Here is a 27,940-nt window from a genome sequence, read left to right as displayed (position 1 = left end):
ATTTAATACACGAGTTTCACAATTTGAGTTGAATTACTGAAATAAATGAACTTTTCCATGACATTCTAATTTATTGAGATGCACCTGTATACTGTACACTCATAACCACACATATACAGTTATATAAATAATATTTATAATGTAAGGAAGCACACAACTTAAATCAAATATCAAAAATTAGTGTATGTACATTTATTAACACAACAAAATGGTTTGTATCGGTACAACAAAATTTGTCACTTATCATGCTTAATAGTAATTAATCAGCTAGCAGCACAAAGGAATCGCTGTACACATGATTTACAGTGGTCCCAAAAGTATTAAGACACTTATAAATGCAGATTTCATTGTATTAAATAACAAAATATCAAATTTAGCAATTACCTCATTTTTAGGGTGTGGTGGTGGCGTAGTGGGCTAAAGCACATAACTGGTAGTTCAATCCCCACAGCCATCACCATTGTGTCCTTGAGCAAGGCACTTAACTCCAGGTTGCTCCAGGGGGATTGTCCCTGTAATAAGTGCACTGTAAGTCGCTTTGGATAAAAGCATCTGCCAAATGCATAAATGTAAATGTAGTTGTTGACACTAAGTTCCACTAAGAGTCCAAATATTGTTTGTCTTCATTTTGAACAGTATATCTATTGTTTTATGTTTAAAATTTCTTTTGTGAAATGTTTTGCTTGAAAACTGTGCTTAAGCTATTATTCTTTACAATAAACACTTGATTTGATATTTTGTTATCTAATGCAATGACATTGATATATTTTAAGGGTGGTTTAAGTTTTCAAATAATTTTAGAGCCACTGTAGTTTTGAATATAGCAATGGAAGACATCTGGTTTAGAGATGTGAGCTCAGGAGTGGTGTACATTTGTGGCATGATGATGAAGTGGAGAACCAGATATTATGGACATGAAGGACACCAACGGACAGCAAATGAGAACATTTCCTGAGCTCCTCCACAAACTCCATATAATCCACAATTCTTCATAAACCGAAAATGGTACCTTCAGAAACTCATTGATCTTTCCTTTCAGCCTTCAATATCGTCTAAGCTAAAATGGGAAGTCAAACACTTAAACATGACAAAATAGAGCAGTACTTCTCAGCGCACCAATGAATATTGTATATTGTGTGTATTATATGATTCCTTTCAAATTAAGCAATGAAATATCAGGACGTTTTATTAAATAGTTGTGCCTTCCCGTAGTCTCTTCATTATCATACAGTTACATTTTATCAAGCAGCAACTAAAAAAAAAAAATAATAATAATTATATATATATATATATATATATATATATATATATATATATATATATATACACACACACACACACACACACACACACACACACACACACACACACACAAATAGCGTAGAGAACCCAAGATTATTCCACTGAAAGCTTCTTCCAGGGCTTGTTTTCAGTTTATAAAAAAATCTGCAAGTTATGATGATACAAATTTAGAAGTGGAGCTTAAGATTTACTATGCTGTGATGAAGAAGAGAGATTAGGGATCTAGATTGACCCTGTACCCTGTGAGTGGCTTTAGCCCTCAGTATCTTCCTGTGTAAAGAAAAGTACACTGCAGTTCAGATGTATTTGTGAAAGATCGGCACAATGCCATTCAGATGAATGGCCATCCTTTATTGGTCCCGTATTCCTAACTCCAACCCTAACCATTACCTAACTACAAATCCAAGGGAAATGATTGGTTGAAAAGAATTTTGTTCATGCCCCTACCTCAGCCCAGCGCTCAAATCTGATTGGTTGATAGGAATGTTACTTTAGGGCCAACATGGATCTGGATCCAGGAACATTGGCACTAGGTTTGTAGCTTACAATAACAAAATGAAATCAAAAGCAAAAAAAAAAAACAAACAAAAAACCCTCAAACGGCCACGACAGCAATAACAACACAAACAACTGACAGAAAATACATTCACTTTCCACAAGTCAAGCTTTTCTTGTAGAAAGAAAAAAGAAAAAAAAGAAAATAGGAGAAATGTTGTCGAAAGGCGATCAGTGCAACCCTTGCTTGAAAGAAGGGCGGGTCTTCTCCACATTTCCTTGGAATAATTAACAGAGAAGAATGCAACGAGGGGCTGATGCATTGAACAGAAGATCATCTGAGGTCGGTCAGTGTGTGTCATCTGCGGCAGGCATAAGCATTAATGTTCTTGATGACATAGAACCCAATGGACACGGGTGGCATAGCTATCGTTTGTCCTGCCCTGAGTGTCCGTGGTTTGAGCTCGGGGAACGTCTCATTGTCCACCATAAGCAAAGGTTCACCGTTCAGCTGCACAGACCTGCAGAGCAAAGGTATATGTCTTATGATCCTGGAGCAGAAGGGATGGACATCATATCAACACACTGTACCATCTGTCACACTGTCCACTTCGAACGCAATTCTCTATTCCTCATAAGATCTTAATGTTTTATTATTATTATTATTAGTATTGTAATTTTTATTAGTATTTTTAACAATGTCCACAACAAAAAAAGGACAGTTGTTGCATTGCTTACAGACCATGAAAGAAAAACACACAAAACAACAACAAAAAAACGTCAATGCTTCAAGTATGCATGAAAAAATTTGTATTTTTTGGCTTGTAGCTATACAAATAATTACGTTTAAATCAAATATCAGTCCAAGTCACATTCTGGCCAGACACTGGTTTCAGGGCACAGTTACATCAAGCACAATCTGGGGTGCTGTCATGTCTTTGCAGAAAGGATAACTCCCTGATCATGCACTAGAGGGCGCTACTGCAGAGATACCAGAGACTCATAGAATGAGACGGGGTCTATTATTTGTCAGAATGGAATATTAGCATACTAAGCAGTATACACTGTATGCTGTTCATGCTAAATTTTTCAAGAAGTAGTATGCTACATCGTTGTCACACAATCTTCACCTTTACTGTCACATGGCTTATTGTCTTGGATACAGTAAGTTGTTGTCTTGTATATAATGAGTTATTTTGAAGTCCACAAATAATGAGAAAAGACAAAAATGGTAAAAAATCATGGAGGATATTACTTCACACTGAAAATGGGAGGTCAATACATATTTTGACAAAGGTAGAACTGTAGGTAGAATCTGGGTATTCTATGCACACAGAAAATTTGCACACTATGCACAATATACTGTATATTATATAGCTACTGCAGAAATAGTAAGTGTAACATATACTGTATACAGCCATTGATTTTAATCATCAACATCTTCATCACCATCACTCTAAACGCCAAAGACAGCGGAAGAATAAACAACATTCCAATGCCATTGGTGTCAATGGCTCACAGAAATAAAAATATCTCACATGAAAGAGGTGTAAATAAACTACATGATTATCAATACAGTAAACAAGAACCTAAGCAAATGGTTAATATGCATATTGTTGTAACATATGAAGCCCTATCTGACACTGATTGTAGAAAGCAAAAAACGTAATTAGTTAAACTAGTCAAGCATTCCTTTAGAAAGAGTGGTTGGATACACTAAGCTACTGGCATAAAGTAGGCAGGTTAACTATATGTAGGGGGGAAATACCTTGCTAAATATAGCCTATAACTATCCAATTATAATCTAATCAGTGCTGTGTTTTTCTGGCACAAAAAAAAAACAAAAGAAAAACAAAAAGGGTTTTTGAATGAATGAAAAGTCTTAATTAGGGTAAGACTTAGGGCATTAAACTTGAACAGATCAATTTTGAATAGACTTTATAAAACTGAACTTAATTTATTGATTAATTTAAATATTAAAAAAAAAAAAAACCACAGTGATGAACAACAGCATTTGGCTATTACAAATAATATCTAAAATGCTGTGCAGAGAGTCAAATCAATGGACAATTTTTTAATCGGTTCCTTTACATGAACTGTCCGAACGAACGGATTCACCAATAATCAGACTTTCCATTGCCACACATGAGAGAGGGCGCTTTAGGAGAGCGCTTTTGAGATTATTACTGGTTACTGCTCGGTCGACAGTAAAACACAGCTGAACTACTGTCACATTTCTGCAAAATGTATTTAAGTTAGTTGCATCGCATTACTACCCAACACTGGATGAAACAGACTGAACTGATCAGGAAGCTGAGTTTGCTCTGGGCCTGAAAGCCTTCTGAACTAGAGAGTGACAGCAAGCAATAGACGCAACAGTGAGGAGGGATTGTTGATCCTCACGATCATCTTTTCCCCAAGGGAGGATTTATGCTCAGGAGTTCAAAGAGAGAGGTATGTTACAACACAGTCAGTGGTGTTTTGCTCTGGGCCTCTGCAGATCAAGATCTGCATTTCATTTAGATATCATGTAAATTAAATTAAAGTCTCCTGATAGTTCCATATGCTGCAGCCCCTGGTGTGTTAGAGATATGATGAATTGAAAAGGCAAACCTTCCAAGGCACTAAGAGATCACTGAACATCAGTGATGATCAAACAGTAGCTCTGGGTTTAAAAGGTTCTCGACCTTAGGTTCGAAACACAATACCTTCTCAGACTCAAATACTCCACTGAGATAAACTTTTACACAAAACAAATTGATAAGTGAATAGGCAAATAAATTGTACCTATGCATTAATTATTTTTTTATTTACAAAATATTAATGATAAACAATGAGTAGATGTGTCCAACCTTTGACTGGTAGTGTCTGTCCCTTTACTCTGAGCACACTTTGACTGAGCACATCTAAAATACACCAACTTTTGAGAAGACTTTGTGTAGAGGATTCTGTTGCTGGGGGTTATCAAGGGTTTAAAGGTGCTGTAAGCAATTTTAGCATTCTGAAGCTTTCACGTGACTGAGCCGTTGAATTAGCCACGGCCCCCTCATTCCAAAACCCCCCTCCAAAGATAATTTTGAGACCAAAACTGAGCAAAAGAGCAGCATTGTTTGTTCCTGTGAAAGTCAAATTCAACAGTGGCACAATAACGCCATCAACTGAAAAACATTATGAATCATAACTTCAGTGATCTGCTTCAAATACAACACTATGAGAACGAGCAAAATGATTGACAGGTGAAAAGCGTCAATGTCCGCAGTCCACAGACACATTTTTGTTTGCTGTTTACAAAGTCTACAGCTGTCACAGAGATCGGTGAGATATCTCAGGACACTTATTTCATTAATATCTTTAAGAGAGTAAGAAAATTGATTGCATACTTTTCCATGAAAAAATTCACTTACAGCACCTTTAAGTCAGTCAGCTATACTGTATGTTGGTTGTCCAGTGCCAACAGCACAAAAATGGGTTTACAGATAATGTAAAAGAAGCACATGACATTACCTCAGACATCAACAACATAGATTTAAATAGCAATATTCACACGATCTGACTGATCTGAATGTCTGTGGAGGCTGGTGGATCCTATTAGGTCAGAAGTATAAAAATCCAAGTACTATATACAATATTTGTAATGACTTCTAAGATAATGCAAATGTTCTGTCTCTCATACAGCAATAGTGTTTGAATTCAATGTATCTGATGCACAACCCTCTTTATTTTGCATTTCTCTTTATACATATTGTATGTTTGTATTGTTTAATGTGTTGATGTATGCTTTTTATATGTTCTATTTTGCTTTTACACTGTAAAACACCTTGAGAAGTTACCTTTAAAGGAACTGTACAAAAATCATTATAACTTAAGAATTTTGGCGAGATCCTTGCACACCAGCTTGAAAGTCACTTCAAAATTGAGATTTTGCTGTTCTGTTAAAACATCTAAGTTAAAATGTTATAATGAGCAGAGCTAAATGGTAATTTCATTAAAGCAGCAAAAAAGCAAAATATGCTACATGCCAACTTTGGAACTTTTTATTGCAGCACTTTTAATGTTACCATCTCCTTAGTATAAATCACTTATTGTAGCATTCCTCATTTAGATGAAAGCGCCTGCCAAATGGATAATGTCAGGTAAGTGTATGCTACCTAACCTTCTGAATACATCTCTCTCTCTCTCTTTCTCTTTGCATCACAATTATAGAAATGTGATGCAAAACTGAGACAAGGACAGATTTGCCAAAAATTGTGGGGAATATTATAACCTTGAAAACAGCAACTCTATACAGTCTGAGAGTGTTTAAGTGTGACCCCACAAAATGAGCATTTAATTTCCCAGCAAATGTGTTACAGAGGATTTAAGCATTTGTGTCATGTGTCATGAGTTAACATTATAGTCTGCCTGTATATGTTACTTACTGAATTTGGTCTGGAACACACTGATTCGGCCCATATGGAGCTTCGGGCATTTCTGAAGAGACAAATATTCTGCATTTTTCACCATTTCTGACTGCACAGAAAAATATATAGTGGTATTCACTTGACTAATTAACCTAATGACTGTAGTGACCATCTTGCTGAAATGAGAGCAAAGTAGTTGACAGAGTTTACGGAAAAATTACCAATGAGAAATGTGTGTATTCAGTGGGCTTTATGAGCACTTTTCTTTCAAACATTTCTTTGTAATCGGAAAAAGATGGAAGCGCCAAACACTTTCATAAATTAGTTTTCATAAATATCAAGCATGGCAAGTGGATGGTTTAAGATTATTAACCGTGGGAATGGGTCTGTCAAAACACACATGATTATGGGTTTGTTTTCATACTGGCCTATGATAGATTGCTCACTGTGATATAACTGGCAATTACTCTCTGCTTCTTCAGAATATTCCTTTCTATGTTTTTCTCTCTTTAGAAAAACAGAGACTTTTCAGTGTCAAATCATCAATCTGAAATAACGCCATATCTATTTTGGTTTATCAGCATTTGCTTTAGCAGAATCCTTCATTCAATTTTCCTCCTGTTGTGGAACGTAAGAATTTTAGTGCAGACTTATTCAAAGAGGTTCTATTTCACTGATCAACACCACGATCACAGTGTTTTCAAAGTGTTATGCTTAACTCCCAATAATAGACCTTAAGCTCATATAGAAGTGGCCCTCTGGATCCCAGAATTTCTCAAAAGAAAACTACGAGGAGAGAAAAAGTGGTTGAAATTCAAGCTGAAAGCTGCTGACAAAACTCTTGCCAACATCTGCCTCGAAGGAAGTTGCATTTCACTGTATGCTCCGTTCAAATTGGGTTTCAATAAACCAAGACAAGTTTATTACGCTAATTCAATTGGATTGTCCATATTTAATGGACGTTTTGATGTTTTGCTCTTGGCGTACAATTATCTCGAGTGGAAAACTCAAAACAGAACACTCGCTGGGTGTTTTTGTCTGCAGATATTGAAAAAGATGTGTTTCTTAACCGCTGAAACAGTAAAAATACAATCTGTGAAACATATAACAGTGAAATAACGTATTTCTGATCAGCAAGCAAAGTTTGAAACTTGAGTCACGCGTACTGAACAAGGAAACAACACATTTTTAAACATTATTAAATTTATTCCTGCAACAGGGTAACCTGTAGTTTATTAAAAAAAAAAAAAACTACAATCAAAAGGGACTTTGACTTAACTTGGACACTGTCAAAGGATTGTGAAGGAAATTATTCTAAAAAATGTTTGTTGTTGTTGTTTTGTTTAGGTTTTCACGTCTTGTGGTTTGAAGTTGTTTCACATGACAGCATGAAATATTACGAAATATGATGAAATATTATGTTAACCTGTCAAGAGTTACAAAATTTCAGATTTCTGTGATAAAGAGCCCCACAAATAGATACATCTGCTGTGATAATCTGATTTCGACTAAATAAAACAGGAACACATTAACAGCTGAAATCCTGGTTTATTTGACCAAAGGTGTAATGATAGGTGCTCAGGATGTGGACATTTTTGTTTCAGCTGTACTTTGGCTTTATCAGACAAGCGAACACCAATAAGATCTCTGTACAATGGTGAGAGAAAATCCTCATAGCCCACTTAAAAACCTGAGGGGATAAACGGACCATGTGCTGTGTTTTTATGACCCAGGTCTCTCTTTTGCCCTTTCCACAGACACTCAGCCAGTTAGGCTAGTGCCAGTGAAACGGGATCCTCCATTGGTGAAAGAGTTGAATATTTTGTTAGAAAACAGTTAGCTAAGCTCTTTGTGTAGATGGTCAAAGAGCAGCAGATTTATCTCTGAGTTAATATGTTTAGTAAAGTAACAACATTCCCATGTTTATTATTACAGTAAACCAAGAACAGAAGCGTCAACTGTATTCTTAGCAAGGTCAGAGATCTGTAATAGCTAGTATTATGTTTATAAAATTAATATATATATATATATATATATTCATTTTATAAACATAATACTAGCTATTACAGATCTCTGACCTTGCTATGAATACAGTTGATGCTTCTGTTAAATAGATCTAATTTAAATAGATTTGGGTTCAGGACCCAGATTTTACACTGGACATCAAATGGCAACACAATACGGAACAAAAATTGTTTACAAAAGTAACAAATATGACATTAAAATGAAGAAACACTGATTTGTATTTTTTATATATATATATATATATATATATATATATATATATATATACATATTGGAATATTGATAATAATAATATAGTATAAGTATAAAATATAATTAGTAGTCTTAATAATAGTAGAAGTAGTGGGGATTGTAGTAGTATTTCAATTTAACCATTATTATAATAATATTATAAAAAATATAAAAATAATACAAATCAGTGTTTCTTCATTTTAATGTCATATTTGTTACTTTTGTAAACAATTTTTGTTCCGTATTGTGTTGCCACTTGATGTCCAGTGTAAAATCTGGGTCCTGAACCCAAATCTATTTAAATAACATAATTATATGTTATATATAATATTACTATAAATTAATAACTAAAATATATATAAAAAATATTTTACTATTTAATATAATTATTATATATTTAATTATATTATAAAACAATAAAATGACAATTTTGTAAATGCATGAGCAACAACAGAACTGTGATTTATAAGACTATAGAATAAACGCTTCCATTGATATTTCATTAGTATAAGCCTTAAAATGAAGGGACAGATTAATTTAAGATAAAATACAGTAGAGTTTAATTGGATGCTCAGCCTTTGATGTGAACAACAAAAAAATGAAATACATTAAAAAGTTGATATTACTATTTATTTGAATAACCTAACTATGAACAATTATATGTTTTGTTGCATTTTATTGTTTACATTTAGCAGTGTTTTTGCCCTGTTGTCAATAACCCTATCAAAACATACAAACCCATTTGTAACCCCATTTTTGGGTCGCAAACCGCCAGTTGAGAACCACTGATAAAAATAATGCAACATGGAACCTTTCAGAAGAAGAGGTTGCATGCAAAATAACTGAACTACTCAAAATTAATTCTAATTCATCAGTTTCCCTCAACAAAGGCATTTGGAAATGATTGGAAATAGATTGTATACAGTTGTATCATATTGTATTCCAAATTTTGTGTCCACTCTTTTTGAATGTTTGTCAAATATAAATATGAACTTACATGGAGTGAAGTCCATCTGTGCCGAAGGGCTGTAACAGGTACTGGTGAACAGTTTTATTTCGTAACGTACCGGCCAGCTTGATTTTCTTTCGTGAACGATGCAGGTTGATGATGTAGATTGTTATAGATCCTCTGACATATTCGTGACTGCAATGAAAAGTGAAAAATTGAAGAGAAGAATCCATTAAAAATGTCCAACTCACCAACTTACTTAGCTTAAAGTACTCATATTATTTCAAATATTTTCATTACAACATTTTGAAAACAGTCAAAAATCTTAGAATAAACCATTTGTGCTATGCTTACATTTGTAAAAGGATTTAAAACCTTTCACAAACTTTTTATGCTCCTGTAGCTCATCTGGTGAAGCAGGGCGCAAGCAATGCCGATGCCATGGGTTCGATTCCCAAGTAATCCACATGCTGATAAAAGTATAGCCTGAATGTACTGTAAGTCACTTTGGATAAAGAAACTGCCAAATAAATAAATGTCAAATGATTATATGCTTTTGCATTACTACTGCTGGGTAAATCTCAAGAGTTTTAACTTCTTGCTGCTGATGCAATAGACTAAAATCACATTAGATCACAATCAAGACATTTGAAAGACATATTGGCAGACAGTGAAGCTGAAACGTGACTAAATTTCCTAATTAACCATCTGAATTTCAATATCCATTCTGTTTTCTCGCATAATCTGGATGATGTTGACAGAAACATCAAGTCTGTTCCAAGAATTCCATTTTCAAGAGACAGTGTGTTATATTTTGTAAGAGTCAAAAACCTCAGGTGATTTAATTTCAGTATACAACCAAATTATGAAGTATATACACTGGCGGCCAAAAGTTTGGAATAATGTAAAAATGTCGCTGTTTCAGAAGGAAACTGGTACTTTAATTCACCAAAGTGGCATTCAACTGATCACAAAGTATAGTCAGGACATTACTGATGTAAAAAACAGCAGCATCACTATTTGAAAAAAGTCATTTTTGATCAGATCTAGACAGGCCCCATTTCCAGCAGCCATCACTCCAACACCTTATCCTTGAGTAATCATGCTAAATTGCTATTTTGGTACTAGAAAATCACTTGCCATTATATCAAACACTGCTGAAAGCTATTTGGTTCAATAAATGAAGCTTAACATTGTCTTTGTGTTTGTTTTTGAGTTGCCACAGTATGCAATAGACTGGTATGTCTTAAGGTCAATATTAGGTCAAAAATGGCAAAAAAAAACCCAAAAAAAAAAAAAAACAGCTTTCTCTAGAAACTCATCAGTCAATCATTGATTTGAGGAATGAAGGCTATACAATGCTTGAAATTGCCAAAAAACTGAAGATTTCATACAAAGGTGTACACTACAGTCTTCAAAGACAAAGGACAAGTGGCTCTAACAAGGACAGAAAGAGATGTGGAAGTCCAGATGTACAACTAAACAAGAGGATAAGTACATCAGAGTCTCTAGTTTGAGAAATAGACACCTCACATGTCTTCAGCTGACAGCTTCATTGAATTCTACCTGCTCAACACCAGTTTCATGTACAAAGGTAAAGAGAAGACTCAGGGGTGCAGGCCTTATGGGAAGAATTGCAAAGAAAAAGCCACTTTTGAAACAGAAAAACAAAAAGAAAAGGTTAGAGTGGGCAAAGAAACACAGACATTGGACAACAGATAATTGGAAAATAGTGTTATAGAACTTAACCCCATTGAGCTTTTGTGAGATCAGCTAGACTGTAAGGTGTGTTAGAAGTGCCCAACAAGACAACCACATCTATGGCAAGTGCTACAGGAAGCGTGAGGTGAAATGTCAGTATCTGGACAAACTGACAGCTAGAATGCCAAGTATCTGCAAAGCTGTCATTGCTGGACATGGAGGATTTTTTGATGAAAACTCTTTGAAAAAGTTTTTTTTATTGTAATAGTACATTTTCACATTATTAATGTCCTGACTATACACTGTGATCAGCTGAATGCCACTGTGGTGAATAAAAGTATAAATGTCATTCCATAAAAGCAAATTCTGTACATTATTCCAAACGTTTGGCCATCAGTGTAAACAAGGGAGGCCCCAGGACTACGTCATTTAAAAGAGATTATTGTTTTAATATAACAACTGTAAAAGCATTACCTCCCACCCAAATTCACAAGGGTAACAAAAACTTATGTTACAGTGACTCCAACACACTGGTCCTTCTTTTCACGATAAAACTTCTGAAGAGCAGGCTTTAGAGAATATTAACTGAAGATAAGTGTCTGGCAACATGATTAGGCAAACATGATCAAATCCAATAAGGATTCTAATGCAAAGGCAAGGAAAACACAGCTGTAGTGAATACCACATGTTGTAAAGGGGCAACTGGGCAGGTCAGAGCTTGGCTTTTGTCAGAAAGGCCTGTTAGTAATCTCACCAATCACAAGCAACCCGGGCCATGTGCATCTTTACACCTTGGCATGCAGTGAATAGAGTTCAAGGAACTATAACAATCGTACAAACGGCAAAAACATAGGGTAAAACTGGGGAAAAGACAAGCCAGGTCTCTATAATGAAAACATCTCTCATGTCATGTGATACATATGTGGTGTCCCGGTTTGAATGGACTTTGGTAACTTGGGGAGATATTTTCCAGAAGGGCGCATTAGATCAGACGAAAAGATCGAAAAACGATAAACAATTTCCAAGGCTTTGAAACAATGCCTCTCCAGCATTCGCATGGGGAACGTAAACATGTAATCCTTTGTTTGATGTCAACGAATGGTCCTGGGGTAATGTGGAATGAAGAAACCACTCAAAGCACCAAAAAAAAGGAGGCCTGTTTTGTATAAGGGTGTTTTGATGGATTAGCAAAGATACAGAAAGCATGTTCATGACTTGTTTGACCAGCCGTCACTAATAGAACAAGAAACTTGTAAGAATCTGGAATGATGAGACCAGGATATTTGCACACTGATGCAAAAAATAAGACTTTGGAACTTAATTTCCTTTCTACACTGACACAGAGAAAGTTTGTGGAATCAAATTAAATTACTGTTGACATTACATTACAGGAGTCTAATGTTAATAAAATATGATCCTATTTAATGAAATCGCCTGTATATCAATAACGAAAATGTCAAAGCATGTTACCTTGCAACTAGACAAGCAAAGAAAATCCAATGAACTGCAGCAGTGTGCAGGAATTCTTGGTTATGCATTTAAAAATATATTGCCCTTTTAAATTGCTTTAAATGTAAATAGCTTGCCCTTTTTAATAGGGTAGCTTGACTATAGTTTAATAGCTTAGTATATAAGCTACTTAGCTTGTGGTTTGGGCAGTTACAGGACCAAAGTAGCTGTTTTCTTTCAAGGTTTTTTTTTTTTTTTTTCATTTCTGTTGTTTTGCTGGAAAATTGTCCTAATGGAGGAATCCTGAAGCCAGGGGCCTGTAGCACTGACACAGACCTGTAACTGAGCTGGGAGACATGACGATCAGTGGACCGTAAACCTACACTTCTGGTGAAAAGCTGGCAGGTCCCGCTCACATCATTCTGGGGTAATAGATAATCATCAAAGGGAATGATGGCACTTTTTATCTGGCTTGGGTACAGACCTTCCTATTGTCCCTTAGTTCTCCTCCCCCCCTGCCTAAAACAACCTTCTCACCTGCAGGAGCCTCTGGTGCCTTTCAACGCCTCTCAGACTGTAGAAAGAGACTCTGCACACTTGACAATTGATACTTGTTAAATTTTATGGGCTTTCACTCTGAAAGAGTGGCTGTCTGGACTCCCTAATTTATGATTTTGAGAATGAGGAGGTATGCCTAAAATCCTCCACTACTGGTGTGTTCTCAGATGATAATGCTCCAGGTCATTATGTCATACAGTATAAGACACAATTGACATACATTTGAACCTGTTATGGCATGGCACACATTAATACAATCAACATTCGCTCTGTCCTTGTGTGCATTACAGATCTGTTCCAAAACCAAGTAAGCATCATAAGGCATACAGTGTGCTAAGTATTTTTTTGATGATTTTTTGTGTATCATGTAGTTAGCTAAGCAACACACTAATGTCAAACTCTATTGGAATCATTTGTGAATCGAGTTTCCCAATGGATGGATGGATGAACTGATGGATGGATGAATGGATGGATGGAAGCAAGCATGAATGGATGGATGGATGGATGGATGGATGGATGGATGGAAGGAAGGAAGCATAAATGGATGGATGGATGGATGGAACCTACTTGTGAAAGCTGGTGCAGTGTGCATAGATGCGGAGTTTGTCTCGGATCACTCGTCCAGGGCGTGGTTTTCTCTGTAGGCCTGCAACGTGCACTGCAAGCACCCTGGGGCCCACCAGACGTTTAAAGAGCAGAGATAACCAGTAATCCTACAATACCAACACACAGAACATTACAAAATGTAACAAGATGTTACTAAAGTAAAGGAATTACTGAGCCATGTTTACTGGAAATGGGCCATGTCAACACGCATGTTAAGTTAAGCTATTCTGCCATGGAGTCCTGTTAGTGTAATGCACCTTTGCACAAGAAACATGATTGATGCAAGATGGTTCTGGTTTACATAAACAGGGCAGATGTGTCATTTCTTTGCCAGGAGAAATCAAATTGATTCCAGCGTCCCTCATCTTTCATAGGAGTTTTAATTTTAGACTTGTTTGTAGACATTACGTGCGTTACTTGTACCTGCCTTCACTTTTATAAGGATGATTATTATTTTTTTTTTTTTTTTTTTCAGAGGTAGAAACAATCCACATGGGCCTCTGTCTTTTATTGGGAGAGACATTTTCTTGGATGCTGGAATGGAGAAATATAACCATAGTCTTTCTTTGAAAGCATTTCCTGTTAAAACCGAAAAACAAAAAAGCAAACACTCTTTCTCCTCGACCAAAAAAAAAACTAAAAAAAAAAAAAAACTAAATGGCTCATACAATAGATTTGGGAGAAATACAATATAGTTTTTGCTTTTCTATACCCTGGGGAACACAGTGAATTTTCAGCCATGCTTCAATGTACATTTACAAAACAACAAAAATCTATGCTTTGCTAAATGCAACTAAGAAACTGCTTAAATATACAAGAAAACTTCAAAAATGTCAAAATAATGTTATAATTAAAGCTTCCTTTCAAGTATTCTCAGAACACCTGCTTTAAAGGAATATTCCAGGATCAATACAAGTTAAGCTCAATTGACAACATTTGTGGCATAATATTAATAACAACAAAAATGTATTTTGAAATCACAAATGGAGGTAAGAGTGAGGCACTCACAATGAAAGTGAATGTGGCCAATTTTTGGAGGTTTAAAGGCAGAAATTTGAAGCTTATATTTTTATAAAAGCACTTATATGAATTCTGTTAAAAAATTTATTATTTGAGCAGTAAAGTTGTTTAAATCGTAATTTTTACAGTCAATTTAGAGTTTTAGGGATAGTTGACATTACATGTTAAGGCAACAAAGTTGTAAAATTGGCTATAACTTTACACAGAAAAGGTTAATCAGCAATTTTATCACACTAATCATGTTTACATGCATACTGTTTATGTCTTGTGGCTATACTTTTGAAACAGTGAATATTTTAACGCACAAAAATTGGCCCCTATTCACTTCCATTGTCAGTGCCTCTCTTTAACACAGATTTTTGCTTTTTTTAAAGGAAAGGGGCAAGTCAAAATACATTTTTGTGGTAATCAGTATTATGCCACAAATGCTGTTGATTGAGCATATCTTGTATTGAACCTGGAATATTCCTTCACATCTTTTTGCTTTTAAATAAGTTTTGTACTCTTTGTAATCTAACATAATCTTAAAAGGGAAAGAATACCCAAAAATGAAAACTCTGTCATCATTTCCTTATCCTCATGTTGTTCCAACCCATAAGCCTTGCTTTCTCCCTTGGAACACAAGAGGAGAAGTTAGACGGAGTGCCAGCTTCAGTCACCATTTACTTTCATTGTATGGTAAAACAATAAAAATGCAATAAAAGCAAATGGAGACTGAATCTAACATACTGTAATACAGGTTTGGAACAACATGAGGGTGACTAAATGATAACAGAAACTTTGAACTATCCCTTTAAAGGAGCTAAATATGTTACTGACAAGAAATGTTATCATGTGTAGCACTGTGTAATCTGCATTGTGTTGAAATAACATTCTGAAAATTCTTGCCATCAAGTTCCCATTTATTGAATCTGGTCAACAAAGAAACATATATTTGATGGCTCTTGCATCATATGCACAGCCGTTGCAGCAATGCACAACGCGCTAAGAAAACTCATGCATACTGGGAAGAAGCGCATACCCCCCAAATCCGGCCAAATATGGTCATGGCAAGTGGAATCACAAAAGATTAATATAAATGTACACCTGATACACATGCAACATCTTCTGGTCCAAAAGTATTAGCATATCAAATCTAATATGATCCAGCAAAACCATAATCACTACACAAAGGAATGTGTAAACTACAAAGAAAAAAGTACGTACAGTACAATATGCATAATGAAACCAGCAAACTGTTGTTTTTGTGTTTACTGGTACAGTAAGTATTTTTTATTTGTATTTTTTTTGGTGCAGAATAACGTACAATGACGCTACCAGAATTTCGCTAGAAGGACTACTATAGATCACACCTAATACAATTCTAAAGTTAAATAATTCCTAAGTTCCTAAATTCAACACCTAATTGAACTGGTTCAAAACAGCATGTGTGCATCAGGAAGTTCCCATGCAATCCTGCATATGGCAGCATTTAAAGGCTTCTTTGCCAGGGAAACTTTAACTTAATTTGCTCCGGCAGTGTACATTGCGCAGCATCTGCTATAGGCAGTGGGAAAAAGAGACTCTGGGATGGGCGGGTTTCTTTCGACTGCAATTTTACAAAAAAACAAAAAAAACAACAAAAAAAAAAAACCTTAAAACATAAATCTGAAGCATTGTTAAAGTCAATGTGAAACCCTATTCACAAACCACTTGAAACAGGATATTGAATAAGATAAAAATGTAGTTCAGGGCAGGGATTTTATTCATCATGGATTGATTGGATTACAAAAAGTGGATGAGAGTGGAGCCAAACCTAATGAGAGTTTGCTAAAACGCTGCCTAAATCGCTTTTTGGCTATTGGTTAAACATTATCCACTAGCCTGTGTGGCCTTGGTAACATTAGCTGAAAAGTCATTTTATATGCAAATGAATAGTTGCATATTTTATTAACTCTACCACCTAACCCAAACCCCAACCCTAAACCTAACCGTCAGTGGAGCAAAAAAAAATAATAATAATTCTGTCGATTTCACACGATTCACACGATTTCTTGTGCAATTATGCTGACTGGGAGGGTACAGTCAACATGGTGATAAACCTCAAGAGTGCATCGCCAAGCTGCAGGCTACTTCCTTTCTCACAGAAGAACCCACACCAGATACCAGTAGAAAGTGTTTCACAGCCTGCCCAGTAAAACTGAAATCTGCAGTGACTGCAATGACTGAATACTTAAGAAGCCACTTAATAATGAATAAACTGAATAAGTCAAACCACTAAAGACTTGAGTAATCAAAGGATATGAGCAATAACTGGTCTGTAATACCAACAGGATATAAGCAAACTCAACCGTCCTGAAATGCCAGACAGACACAGACATTAACATAATGTGAGAGTATGCTATTAAACCACACAATATACTGGGAGCAATGAGAAGCCACCAATTCCAGTAACGTTTAAAGGTGAAGTGTGCAATTTCTGCACCACAAACCATAATTAAAAACAAAACAAAAAACAATGGAATCTTTCTAAACAGATTTTCCAATGGAATCTCTCTAAACAAATTTTCCAAACACTCCAATCACTAGAGCTGGAGTACTCGAGTTCGTACTTGGACTCGTGTCCAAGTCACGAATCCAATTTTAATGGACTTAGACTTTTCACGGACTCAGATGCATTTTTACACGGACTTGACTCGGACTTGAGCCTTTAGTCCAGCCGAGTCCATGGCATTTAATATGCAATGACAAACAAACAAGCAAACAAATAACATAACATAGGATGACCATACATCCTCTTTTTCCCGGACATGTCCTCTTTTTCAGACCTGAAAAAAGCATCCGGCCGGGATTTCAAAATTGCCTCTAAATGTCCGGGATTTGGTTTTGTCTTCATAATGATGTGCTCTCTACAGTTAGTACTATCATACATTCTGTGTATTTGATACTGCACATCAGTTTTCACACATTTATGTCCTTACGTGTGATTATTCTGGCTGAGAGTGGCAGCACACACGCTTTCAAAGTAGTTTCTCTCTCTAGACCCACGTGCATGCTGTATATGTGTGCACGAAAGAGATCACCACACATGCTCTGCCACTCTCATCCAGAAATATCAATAACATAAGTACACTTTTAAAAGTACGTTCCCCAACTCTGCAAATTATTAAATAGAACAGATGTTTTATCAGACACACGCTTCTACGCACAGCTATTTCTAACTGAAAATGTTGAGACAAATTCAAATATGCTACGTATTAGGGATATTCAAACTAATTTGATGGATGAAATAGACCATGGAAATTGTACAACTCAGTCCATTACATATTTGTAGTGCAACCTCTGCGTTTTACCTGTAAAGCTGGCACTTGCGTTTGGCAAAAAAATGGCAAAAAAGTCAGAAAATACAATGAAGAACAGAAGTGAGGGGAGAAGTCTCTATTCACCTATTATCCATACTAAATATAATGTGAAAAGAACAACACGTCAGCTCAAGGAGAGTTTGTCATTAAATGTTTTATCTTAACTTAAGGGAAGTAGGCAACACCTGGACACAGCAGGAGGACTGAAAAGTGTGAAGTGTAGTAGAATAAAAATACATTTCTAATGGTATCTGAACTTTTCTGTTTTTATTTTCTGTTTATTTTAATGGGCATTATTAAATTATTAAACACATTAAAGGTGCAATATGTAACATTTTTCATGTAATATTCACCTTTTTTTTATTCTTGCCAATGTGTGAATGGCTTGTAACGCAGCTTAAAAAATGAGCCCTTCCCGGACTTCCTAGGTTGCCTATTAAAGCCTGTAGACTGATTTTCATGAAGGGAGTGGGTCGTTTTTGCCGGGAAAATCCAAAGGATGTGACGTTTATGCGCGCTCCCGAGAGCCTTGCCTCAGACAGTAGCTTCTCTTCCGCTATTCAACAGCATCAACAGACAATCTGCAACACTAGGTAACGTTATCTTAGAGATGAAATCCAGCAAACGTCTGACTCCCAGCACAACACCGACTCCACACAAACTCTGAGTAAGACAAAAAAACAAAAACAAAACATTTATCTACTGAATCCTGTCTGGCTAAGCGGGAACGTGATCGTGGTCAAGTGTGGTCATGGAAAACTAGAGTGAACATCGGCAGGGCATTTGATTCCTGGAGGGACCTTCGTTCGGTTTTGGGGATCAAAACTGACCCTGAATTGGTGTTCTTCTTATTTGGACAGGTAAGCTTACATAACTGCAAAGCATGTGAAATATAGTGCCATAAGGATTGATCTGTGTAATTTTAGCTAACTTGATCTTGCCTGCTAACGCTGACAAATTGCATGCTACCTTGCTTCGTAACTTTCAAATTACGAAAGTGACTTTATACTAAAAGTCAGGTTAATGTCAATGTTAATCTGTAATTATTCAGCAAGGTAAACTACAATAATACATGAAATGAATGCTAGACAGTGTTCAAGATAATGCAAAAAGCTCCATTCATTAGTGTAACGTAACTTGGTTATACAGAAAATATATACATTCTATAATTATAAAACAATAGCGCAGATATATCAAAATGACAGTTGTGATGGAATCACATCAATACTGAATTGTGTCAACATATTTATAATGTACAGTCTATTTTATAAACAGTTACTGTCATCATCCACCAAATTTAGCTAACAGCTATTGATAAAGCTGGCTAGCTAGCTAACGCCAACATAGGCTATCGTATAAATGCAGTCAATGTATCATGCAAAGAAAAAGTGATTACTTCAATCTACAGTCTGGCATAGTCAGACCTATATCCACACTTTGTTTTAGCCCTGTTCCAGCACTGGAGAGTCAAATATAATATACAGTCTCAAATTTTGTAGTAAAACGATCATAACTGTGTAATTTTAATTATGCTACCTCATCTGTCAGCATGATTTCGGTGGATCATGTGCGCGCGAGCACGAGCAAAAGGTAACTGGCTGCAGTTCACTTAACGGCCACAGGTGTCATAAATAACAATGGTTTCTGAATCTTACATACTGCACCTTTAAATATATTTAATTAATTACATTACATGTATTTCACCCATATTTTTAGAGAAAACTAAACTAAATTGAATGGACAAATTGAAAATGAATAAAAAAAATAAATAAAATAAAACAAAAAAATAAATTAAAATTCAAAATAATCACAACTCTGGTTGTAATGACTAACGCAGCTTTCAATTTATTTAGTCTATGTTTGAGTGGAGGAGAAAAAGCAACAAATAATTGAAATGCCAACAGAACGCAATAAGAACTGTGTTGAAGGACAGTTTTGTCTTCATACACCTAAAGCATATGCTTTCATTCTGAAACCAATTCGAAGTTTGTTCAGCAGCATACTAATCATAAAATGTATATATGAAATGCAACAGAGGTGTTTTTGTTGCATTTATATTGACAAATTGTTTTTCTTAGTTGTGAAGGTTAAAATAAAATTGATGTTGAGTTTACAGTTGCAATTTTAAGTCAGATTCATGAACAGATTAATTTGGGCTTGGACTCGGACTGTTATGGACTCGGTCTTGAGTCCGACTCGGCCCAATTTGGACTTGGACTCGACTGTTTAAAGAATCAGGCTTGACTTGGACTTGACTAATGTGAACTCTAACCCAACACTACCAGTCACCCCCTTCTGGAACAGGAAGGTCTAAAATACCTTAAGAGAGCTTTCCGTTAGACTTCCCATTTATCTCAATTGCAGTCCTTAAAGGAATAGTTCACTGAAAAATGAAAATTCTCCCATCATTTTCTCACCCTCATGCCATCTCAGATGTGTGTGACTTTTTGTCTTCTGCAGAACACAAACAAAGATTTTTAGAAGAATATCTCAGCACTGGGGTTCCATTCAATGCAAGTAAATGGTGGCCAGAACTCTGAAGGTTCAAATATCACATAAAGGCATCATTAAAGTAATCCGTACAACTCCAGTGGTTTAATCAATGTCGTCTGAAGCGATCCAATCAGTTTTGGGTGAGAACAAACCCCCAAAAATGTAATTCTTTTTCACTGTATGTCTTGCCATTGCAGTCTTTAAGCATGATCATGATTTCAACATCAATTACATTTCCTAGTGCTTGATGGATGCGCAGAGCGCTAGATGGCGCTATAGCTTGAAATCACGATCGCCAAGGAGACTGCTGTCATGATTTATAGTGCAAAAGGAATTACATTTTGGTCTGTTCTCGCCTAAAACTTGGATTGCTTCAGAAGGCATTGATTAAACTACTGGAGTCATGTGGATTACTTTATGCTGCCTTTATGTGATATTTGTACCTTCAGAGTTTTGGCCACCATTCACTTGCATTGAATGGACCTACAGAGCTAAAATATTCTTCTAAAAATCTTCATTTGTGTTCTGCAGAAGAAAGAAAGTCATACACATCTGAGATGGCATGAGGGTGAATAAATAATGAGAGAATTTTCATTTTTGGGTGAACTCTCCCTTTAACTGGCGCATGCAGACCTGAAAGTATGCGCCCTGGATCCTGCCATTATTGCATCATTGATTTTTTTTTTTTTAAGAGCCTTCCAAATAAATCTGTGAGACATCTAATATAATATAATATAATATAATATAATATAATATAATATAATATAATATAATATAATATGTTTTTCAATGTTTATGTTGCTAAAAACTATTATTTCTTAAATTATTTTATTAATATTATTCTTAATATTTGAATATATGGATCTATTTGAATGGATGTCAATGAAGAAACATGCTTAAAAAAAAAAAAATACACAAAAATAACTACAGACTTCACCTTTGAGTTCTGAAAGGAGAATATTATTCAACAGATCTAATTATTATTTGCTAAAAGAGACTGGTGTGAAAACACAAGACAGATAACACAAGAAACAGAGACAGATGGAAAGAAGAAATGAGAAAAAAAAAAGAGATTTTGTGCTTAGGTGTCAAGGGATAGAAACTGGGACATGATTCAGTAAGGGATTAAAGAGAAAAGGTTGGACCATAAATTTTCCACGCAAGCTGACAGGTTGCGGCTGTTGCGAATTCTCACAGTGGGATGTCTGGCATTTCCCACAGACATCCAGCTATGTTTAAAGCATTGTGATCTCAGCAGGGGGCGATTGGTCCTTGGAATTACGAGAGATACTAAACGAAAAGTAGGAAAAAAAGATGACCGTTTCAAAATTTGTGAGGAGCATTTGACGAAACTGCAGCCCAAAGTGCATTTTATGGAAAGATGGTCATTCTGGCTTGTGCTGGTAGGAAGACTTCATGGTGAGATTTTGGCAGTGTTTTATAATCATTATATCTTTCTTTGTTTTAATGGCTTGCAATTGCTTAATGTTTTGCATTGTATTCCCATTGGAACAGGCCTGTTTAACAGCTTTACACAAAATAAGATATTCTCACATCTCTTAGCCTTCAATAAATCGTTTTTATATCTTGGCTGATGTCTTCTACTGACCGTACAATATCTACAGAGATATTGAACGTTCTGTGCTGTGCGTATGTTATCCTAGGCAGGTCAGTCTGGCTCTCCACTGCTGGTGAGCTATAAAGGAAAAGAGGCCAGGAGCATATAATGTATCTGTCAGCATCTAGAGTAAGGTTTGCATGCATGGATCTGACGGTAAGGCTGTATGCTAATAAACCTGACTGGCTTTCTGTCAAGGTTGAAAGCAGATTAAAGCTACTCAGAATTTGTGGAGTAAAAAGTTATTTTATCGACATAAAAAACAAAAAGGAACTATCCTGGTAAAAATTAATCTGTTAACAGTGTGGTTCAAATGTCCCCATAGAAAATCTGCAAAGATAAACAAGAAAATAAAAAGTTTTAGGACATACAAAAATGTATATTATGATTTAAAATAAAGAAGAAATACTTAAGATTCTGTACTATTTCTAGGTTACTAATCAAATAATCAAATTTTCGACATTAACCATGTTAACCCCTTGGTATGAAACATCAGATTTTCTTGCTTTCATTGAAGAGCACAAGATGCTCTTTGGAACATTCTCAAATCATTCCAGACAACATACTAAATACTGAAATTAATGTAACATTTTCACCTCAACTTTCGAATCAAATTGTTATGTTGCATTTTTTTTTACTAGTGGTCTCAGACTTTTGGACAGCATCAGATTTGTTAGATTTTCAAGCTCTCAATTTGTTGTCACAGAGGTGAAATACCTTGAGTGTTTCAAAGTCATAGTCGTGGCCTTGTCTGCGGGTTCTCAAATCAAACTGAAATTTAAAAGTCTTCTGTCTGTCATGTCTCTAGGTGTCTGACCTGTGGACACTGTGAAAGGTCTCTACTGAGGTCTACATAATTCAGGATAAAGTTGTCAGTGGTCGAGAGGGTGTGGCTACCTGTAGAGTGCCCTTGTCTCAGGTTAGAGTGATGTCAGCACACATGTAGAGGGGGTGGAAGACAGGTGACACTGTCCTGGGCTAGAATTTCAGTGCAGTTTGCCTCAAATGCCCATTATTCAACACCACTAAACACCTTTCATCTTGGCTAATAGGTCCCATGGGAAAAGCTGTAAGGTGCATGGGCTGCATGCTAAAGAGATTTACTAATTTTTTTGACCAAAGTTTTGAGTTATTTGCTTTCTTATGATGTGATCCTTTTAATGATAATTTGCATTGTGTTGTGCGTAACTAACCCCAAGTTTCTCAAGGTGAACTGTCAATGTCAGTAATATACTGTAAATCGTTTTAGATAAAAGCCTCAGCAAAATGTACATATTGCTATTACCAACGGACCGACCGACTGACGGCCGACAAACCGACAGACAGATAGATTGATATAGATGGACAGACAGACAGACAGAAAGACAGACAGATGGACAGATACTATAATTTAATATAATATAATACATAAGGAATGTAGGGTTTTATTACAAACTATTCAACTACAAGAAATAGCTAGAGTAAAATAGAAATGTGAAAAGAATCAAAGCATGTTCAAAAACACTTTAATTGAGGAATTCCTGGAATGTCAGATTAAAGTCCACTTCACAAGAAAAATAAAGTAAAATAAATTGAACGGCAAAGTATTTTTTTACTGAGGCATTTCCAGGGTTGGGAGGGTTACTTTTGAAATGTATTCCACTACAGATTACAGAATACATGCTGTAAAATGTCATTTGTAATGTATTCCGTTAGATTACTCAAGGTCAGTAACGTATTCTAAATACTTTGGATTACTTCTTCAGCACTGGTAGAGTTTTTCATTTGTTTTGACAATAAAAACTCTGCCAGTAAAATACATTCTCTGAAAAACCTAAATATCTTATGCAGTGTTGTTTCTAAAACAAGATGAATCAAATTGATCTTGTTTTAAGGATTTTTAGATATGTTTACAGGAAAACAATAAAAAATTATCAAGAATACGAATTCCAACATGAATTTTTTTGATAAAAAAAAATTATCATGCCTGGTAACGTGCATGTAAAATGGCTAGAAATAATATTTTAGCTTAGCATAAAGCTGACAATTTACACAAGTTTTATTTCTATTTCTTCTGCTCTAAACTTACTTCAAACTTACTTCTCTGTCTGTTCGTATGAACGTAACACATCATAAGAAAGTGTTTCACCACTGTTCAAATGCACTTTGGATCGCATCATTTATATGTATAAATGTTTTCCATCTGAAAGGACTAAATATTAAATGAAACAAATGACAATAAAATGCAAAGTAATCTCTTCAGTAATCAAACTACTTTTTGAATGTAACTCTATTCTAATTACCAGTGATTTAAACTGTAACTGTAGTGGAATACAGTTACTAATATTTTGTATTTTAAATACATAATCCTGTTACATGTATTCTGTTACTCCCCAACCCTGGGCATTTCAGGGTTAAGAACTAGGTAGTTTTCACAACAAGGTAACAAGCGAATGGTGTTATTTTGCATAACCTTTAGTGCATGTGTTGTATAATTTGAATATGTCTGCTAGTTATGTCTGACTGTGAAATAGCTTTGACTGATTTTGATTTGGTGACTGTTTACGTGTTTACATGTTTAAACTTACAGGTAAAGGGTTGAAATGCTGGTCGACAAGGTGACTGTATCCATAATCAAAAAAAGAATGTCGGAGTACAACATCAATCCCATGAGCTGCAGCAATACCAAGAGTGTTGAGCCACCTATAGCAAATCCAGAGATCAATCACTGTTGAACATTACCACAATAGCACTGTTTAGACTTGACCACATTAAGATGCTCTACTTACAGAAAACCAGCAGCAAACGTGTCTGACAAATTATTGGTGCCCCCTGCCCAAGAAGGACCAACTCCACCTAGCCACACACGCTTCTCAGGAGCGTGAGTTTGAACAATCTGAGAATGGAGAAAAACAATGATTTAAAAACATCAGTAACTGAGTGATGGACAGTTGTTCAGTTATTAGTCTTAAGTAAACAGACTTTTGACTATTGGCATAAAGTCTGGGGCTGGATTCACAAAAACATTCTTAAAGGGATAGTTCAACCAAAAATAAAAATGCCAGATGACATCCCAGATGTGCATGACTTTCTTCTACAGAACACACATTTTTATTTTTAGAAGAATAATTCAGCTCTGTAGGTCCATACAATGCACGTGAATGGGTGCCAAAATGTTGACGCTCCAAAAAGCACATTCAGTGGTTTAATCCATATTTTCAGAAGTGATATGATAGGTGTTGTTGAGATCAATATTTAAGTTCTTTTTTGCTAGAAATTCTTCTCCCTGCCCAGTATGGGGCAATATGCATGAAGAATATGAATCACCAAAAACACAAGAAGAAGGATGTGAAAGTGAATGTTGAAGTGAAGATTAACAGAGCATGGAGGAGAGTTTATAGAAAAAAGGGACTTAAATATTAATCTGTTTCTCAACCACACCTATCATATCACTTCTGAAGACATTGATTTAACTACTGGAGTCTTATGGATTACTTTTATGCTGACTTATGGGAGTTTTGGAGCTTCAAACTTTTGGCACCCATTCACTTTCATTGTATGGACCAAAAGAGCTGAGAAATTCTTCTAAAAATCTTCATTTGAGTTCAGCGGATGAAAGAAAGTCATACACATCTGGGATGGCATAAGGGTGAGTAAATGATGAGAGAATTTTCATTTTTGGGTGAACTATTCTTTTAAGAAACAAATAAAGAAAGTTCTTAGGATAAATGATAAAAAGTAAATCTGCAATCAGTTATAATTTTGAGAACAACTTGAAATGTGTAGTTGAAAATATACCTTGTTTACCTACAAATGTCTCAAATCAAATTTTGGTTATCTTTCAAAAATTCGACACCATGTTCATAGTAGCAGTCAGGAACCTTGTAAACACAACTTTGTTTCCCAGAATACACATACAACCCATGCTAAAACTCCTAACTCATTCAAGTTGACTAAATCAGCCATTTTTTGTGCAATATGCATCAGACTGAAGAAAACTATAGGTATGGACTGTATTGGAGCTTAGTCAAGATCCTAATTTAGCAGCACAATACACAACTGATTCATGCCCAGCTGCAGGGTCAGAGTCTGGCTGTAATAGAATAGGTGTTGAGTATATTAGGCGTATTTCATTATAAGCCAGAAAAGAGCTCTCCTCTCACATGTTGACACTGGTTCTAATTCTGACACATTCTGAACCTCAGCACCTGATTTTGCAAATGACTGCCAGAGAAACCAATGCTGACGCATGAATCAGCTTTCAGAATAAATCTGTAAACTGTCACAACCAGTGGGAGGGTACGTAAAGTATGCCGCCAAACCAACTGCAGACACCTGCATGTCCAAACAAAAAAAGAGAAAGATGTTCATTTGATCCCATCACATTACTTGCCAAAGAATGGTGTGAATCCTTTCATTTACTACTTTTTTTTTTTATTGTAGCCAGTGGGTTGTGAAGAAACAACACAGAATATAAAAATATCTTTAGGGGTTTTATTCTGACGGCTGTTGATGGGGCCGTGTAAAAAAAAAAAAAGGAAAAAAAAAAAAGAATAAAGACAATACAAAAAATGAAATACAGTAATGAAATGCGGCAGAGGCTAATATCCAAATGAAAATACACACAGGGCATTAGCCTACCCATATGCTTCAGCATACATCACCTTAATACATGCTTATATCATTCACAGCATTTTACACATTTAACACATGCTTAAATCACTCAAAGCATGTTATGCATTTTTAACCAGGCTTTAAGGACATGTATAACACCTTAAAACAATAGAATTCTCACAACACGTTTTCACATATAACACCTATTACACTTATTCACTAAACCGGAAAACACTGGGCTATAAATCATTAAATAAGAAATCATTAATTCAAAATGTACATACCCAGTCCTTGCATGTGCACCAAAACGTGGTCAAACTCCACACATGCAATCCATATGTATCCTTCAAAAATTATCCATAACAAACACTCAATTTTAACAAACAATTCTTCTGAACACATATTTAATGGAATTTATAAGATCTATATTTAAGTCATTTTTTGCTTGAAATTCTTCTCCCTGCCCAGTAGGGGGCGATATGCATGAAGAATGTGAATCACCAAAAACACAAGAAGAAGAATGAAAAAGTGATCTGTTTCTCACCCACACCTATCATATTGCTTCTGAAGACATGGATTAAACCACTGGATTACTTTTATGCAAATTTATGCAATTTTTGGAGCTTCAAAATTTTGGCACCCATTCACTTGCATTGTATAGCCCAAAACAGCTGAGAAATTCTTCTAAAAATCTTCATTTGAGTTCAGCAGATGAAAGAAAGTCATACACATCTGGGATGGCATAAGGGTGAGTAAATCATGAGAGAATTTTCATTTTTGGGTGAACTATTCCTTTAAGTGATAACCCTGCCCCCTTGATTGCCTTGTTTCATCAGTTACACCTGCCCTGGATATCATGATTAAAATATGATTACTGTTGTAAAAATATAGTAAATTTTGTGGTTATGATTTTACAACAAATACCGTAGTTGATCTATATGTAGCAAAACTATTGCAAATGTTGTTTTACTACACATACTATAGTTCAACTATGGTTACTGTAGTAAAATCATGGTTAATTTGTGTAAGGGATGGATAGAGCTACTGTGAAGGAACTCAAAATAATTGTGAGGGAAAGCGAAATTACTTATAAATTAAGTAGTTATATACAGTAAGTAGAAAATAAAAGTAGATAAGTAGAAAATAAATTCCCTCCCTG

The 27,940-nt window shown here is 35.5% G+C and overlaps 1 protein-coding gene across 1 annotated transcript in view; it reads right to left on the bottom strand.

Moving 5' to 3' along the window:
• The window catches only part of LOC127413725 (inactive heparanase-2-like), a 111,260-nt gene continuing 83,320 nt past the window's right edge, over positions 1–27,940 (bottom strand). The window contains exons 8-12 of the mRNA XM_051651102.1: positions 24,957–25,063; positions 24,756–24,870; positions 13,678–13,823; positions 9,451–9,597; positions 1–2,318 (exon numbers count right to left, since the gene is read on the bottom strand). Of these exons, the coding sequence (XP_051507062.1) occupies positions 2,156–2,318; positions 9,451–9,597; positions 13,678–13,823; positions 24,756–24,870; positions 24,957–25,063 (678 nt within the window). The 3' untranslated portion in view covers positions 1–2,155. The remainder of the gene's footprint in view (positions 2,319–9,450; positions 9,598–13,677; positions 13,824–24,755; positions 24,871–24,956; positions 25,064–27,940) is intronic.

This window comes from Myxocyprinus asiaticus, chromosome 23 (assembly GCF_019703515.2).
Source record: "Myxocyprinus asiaticus isolate MX2 ecotype Aquarium Trade chromosome 23, UBuf_Myxa_2, whole genome shotgun sequence".
Lineage (NCBI taxonomy): Eukaryota > Metazoa > Chordata > Actinopteri > Cypriniformes > Catostomidae > Myxocyprinus > Myxocyprinus asiaticus.
This window is presented reverse-complemented; position numbering and strand designations above follow the sequence as displayed.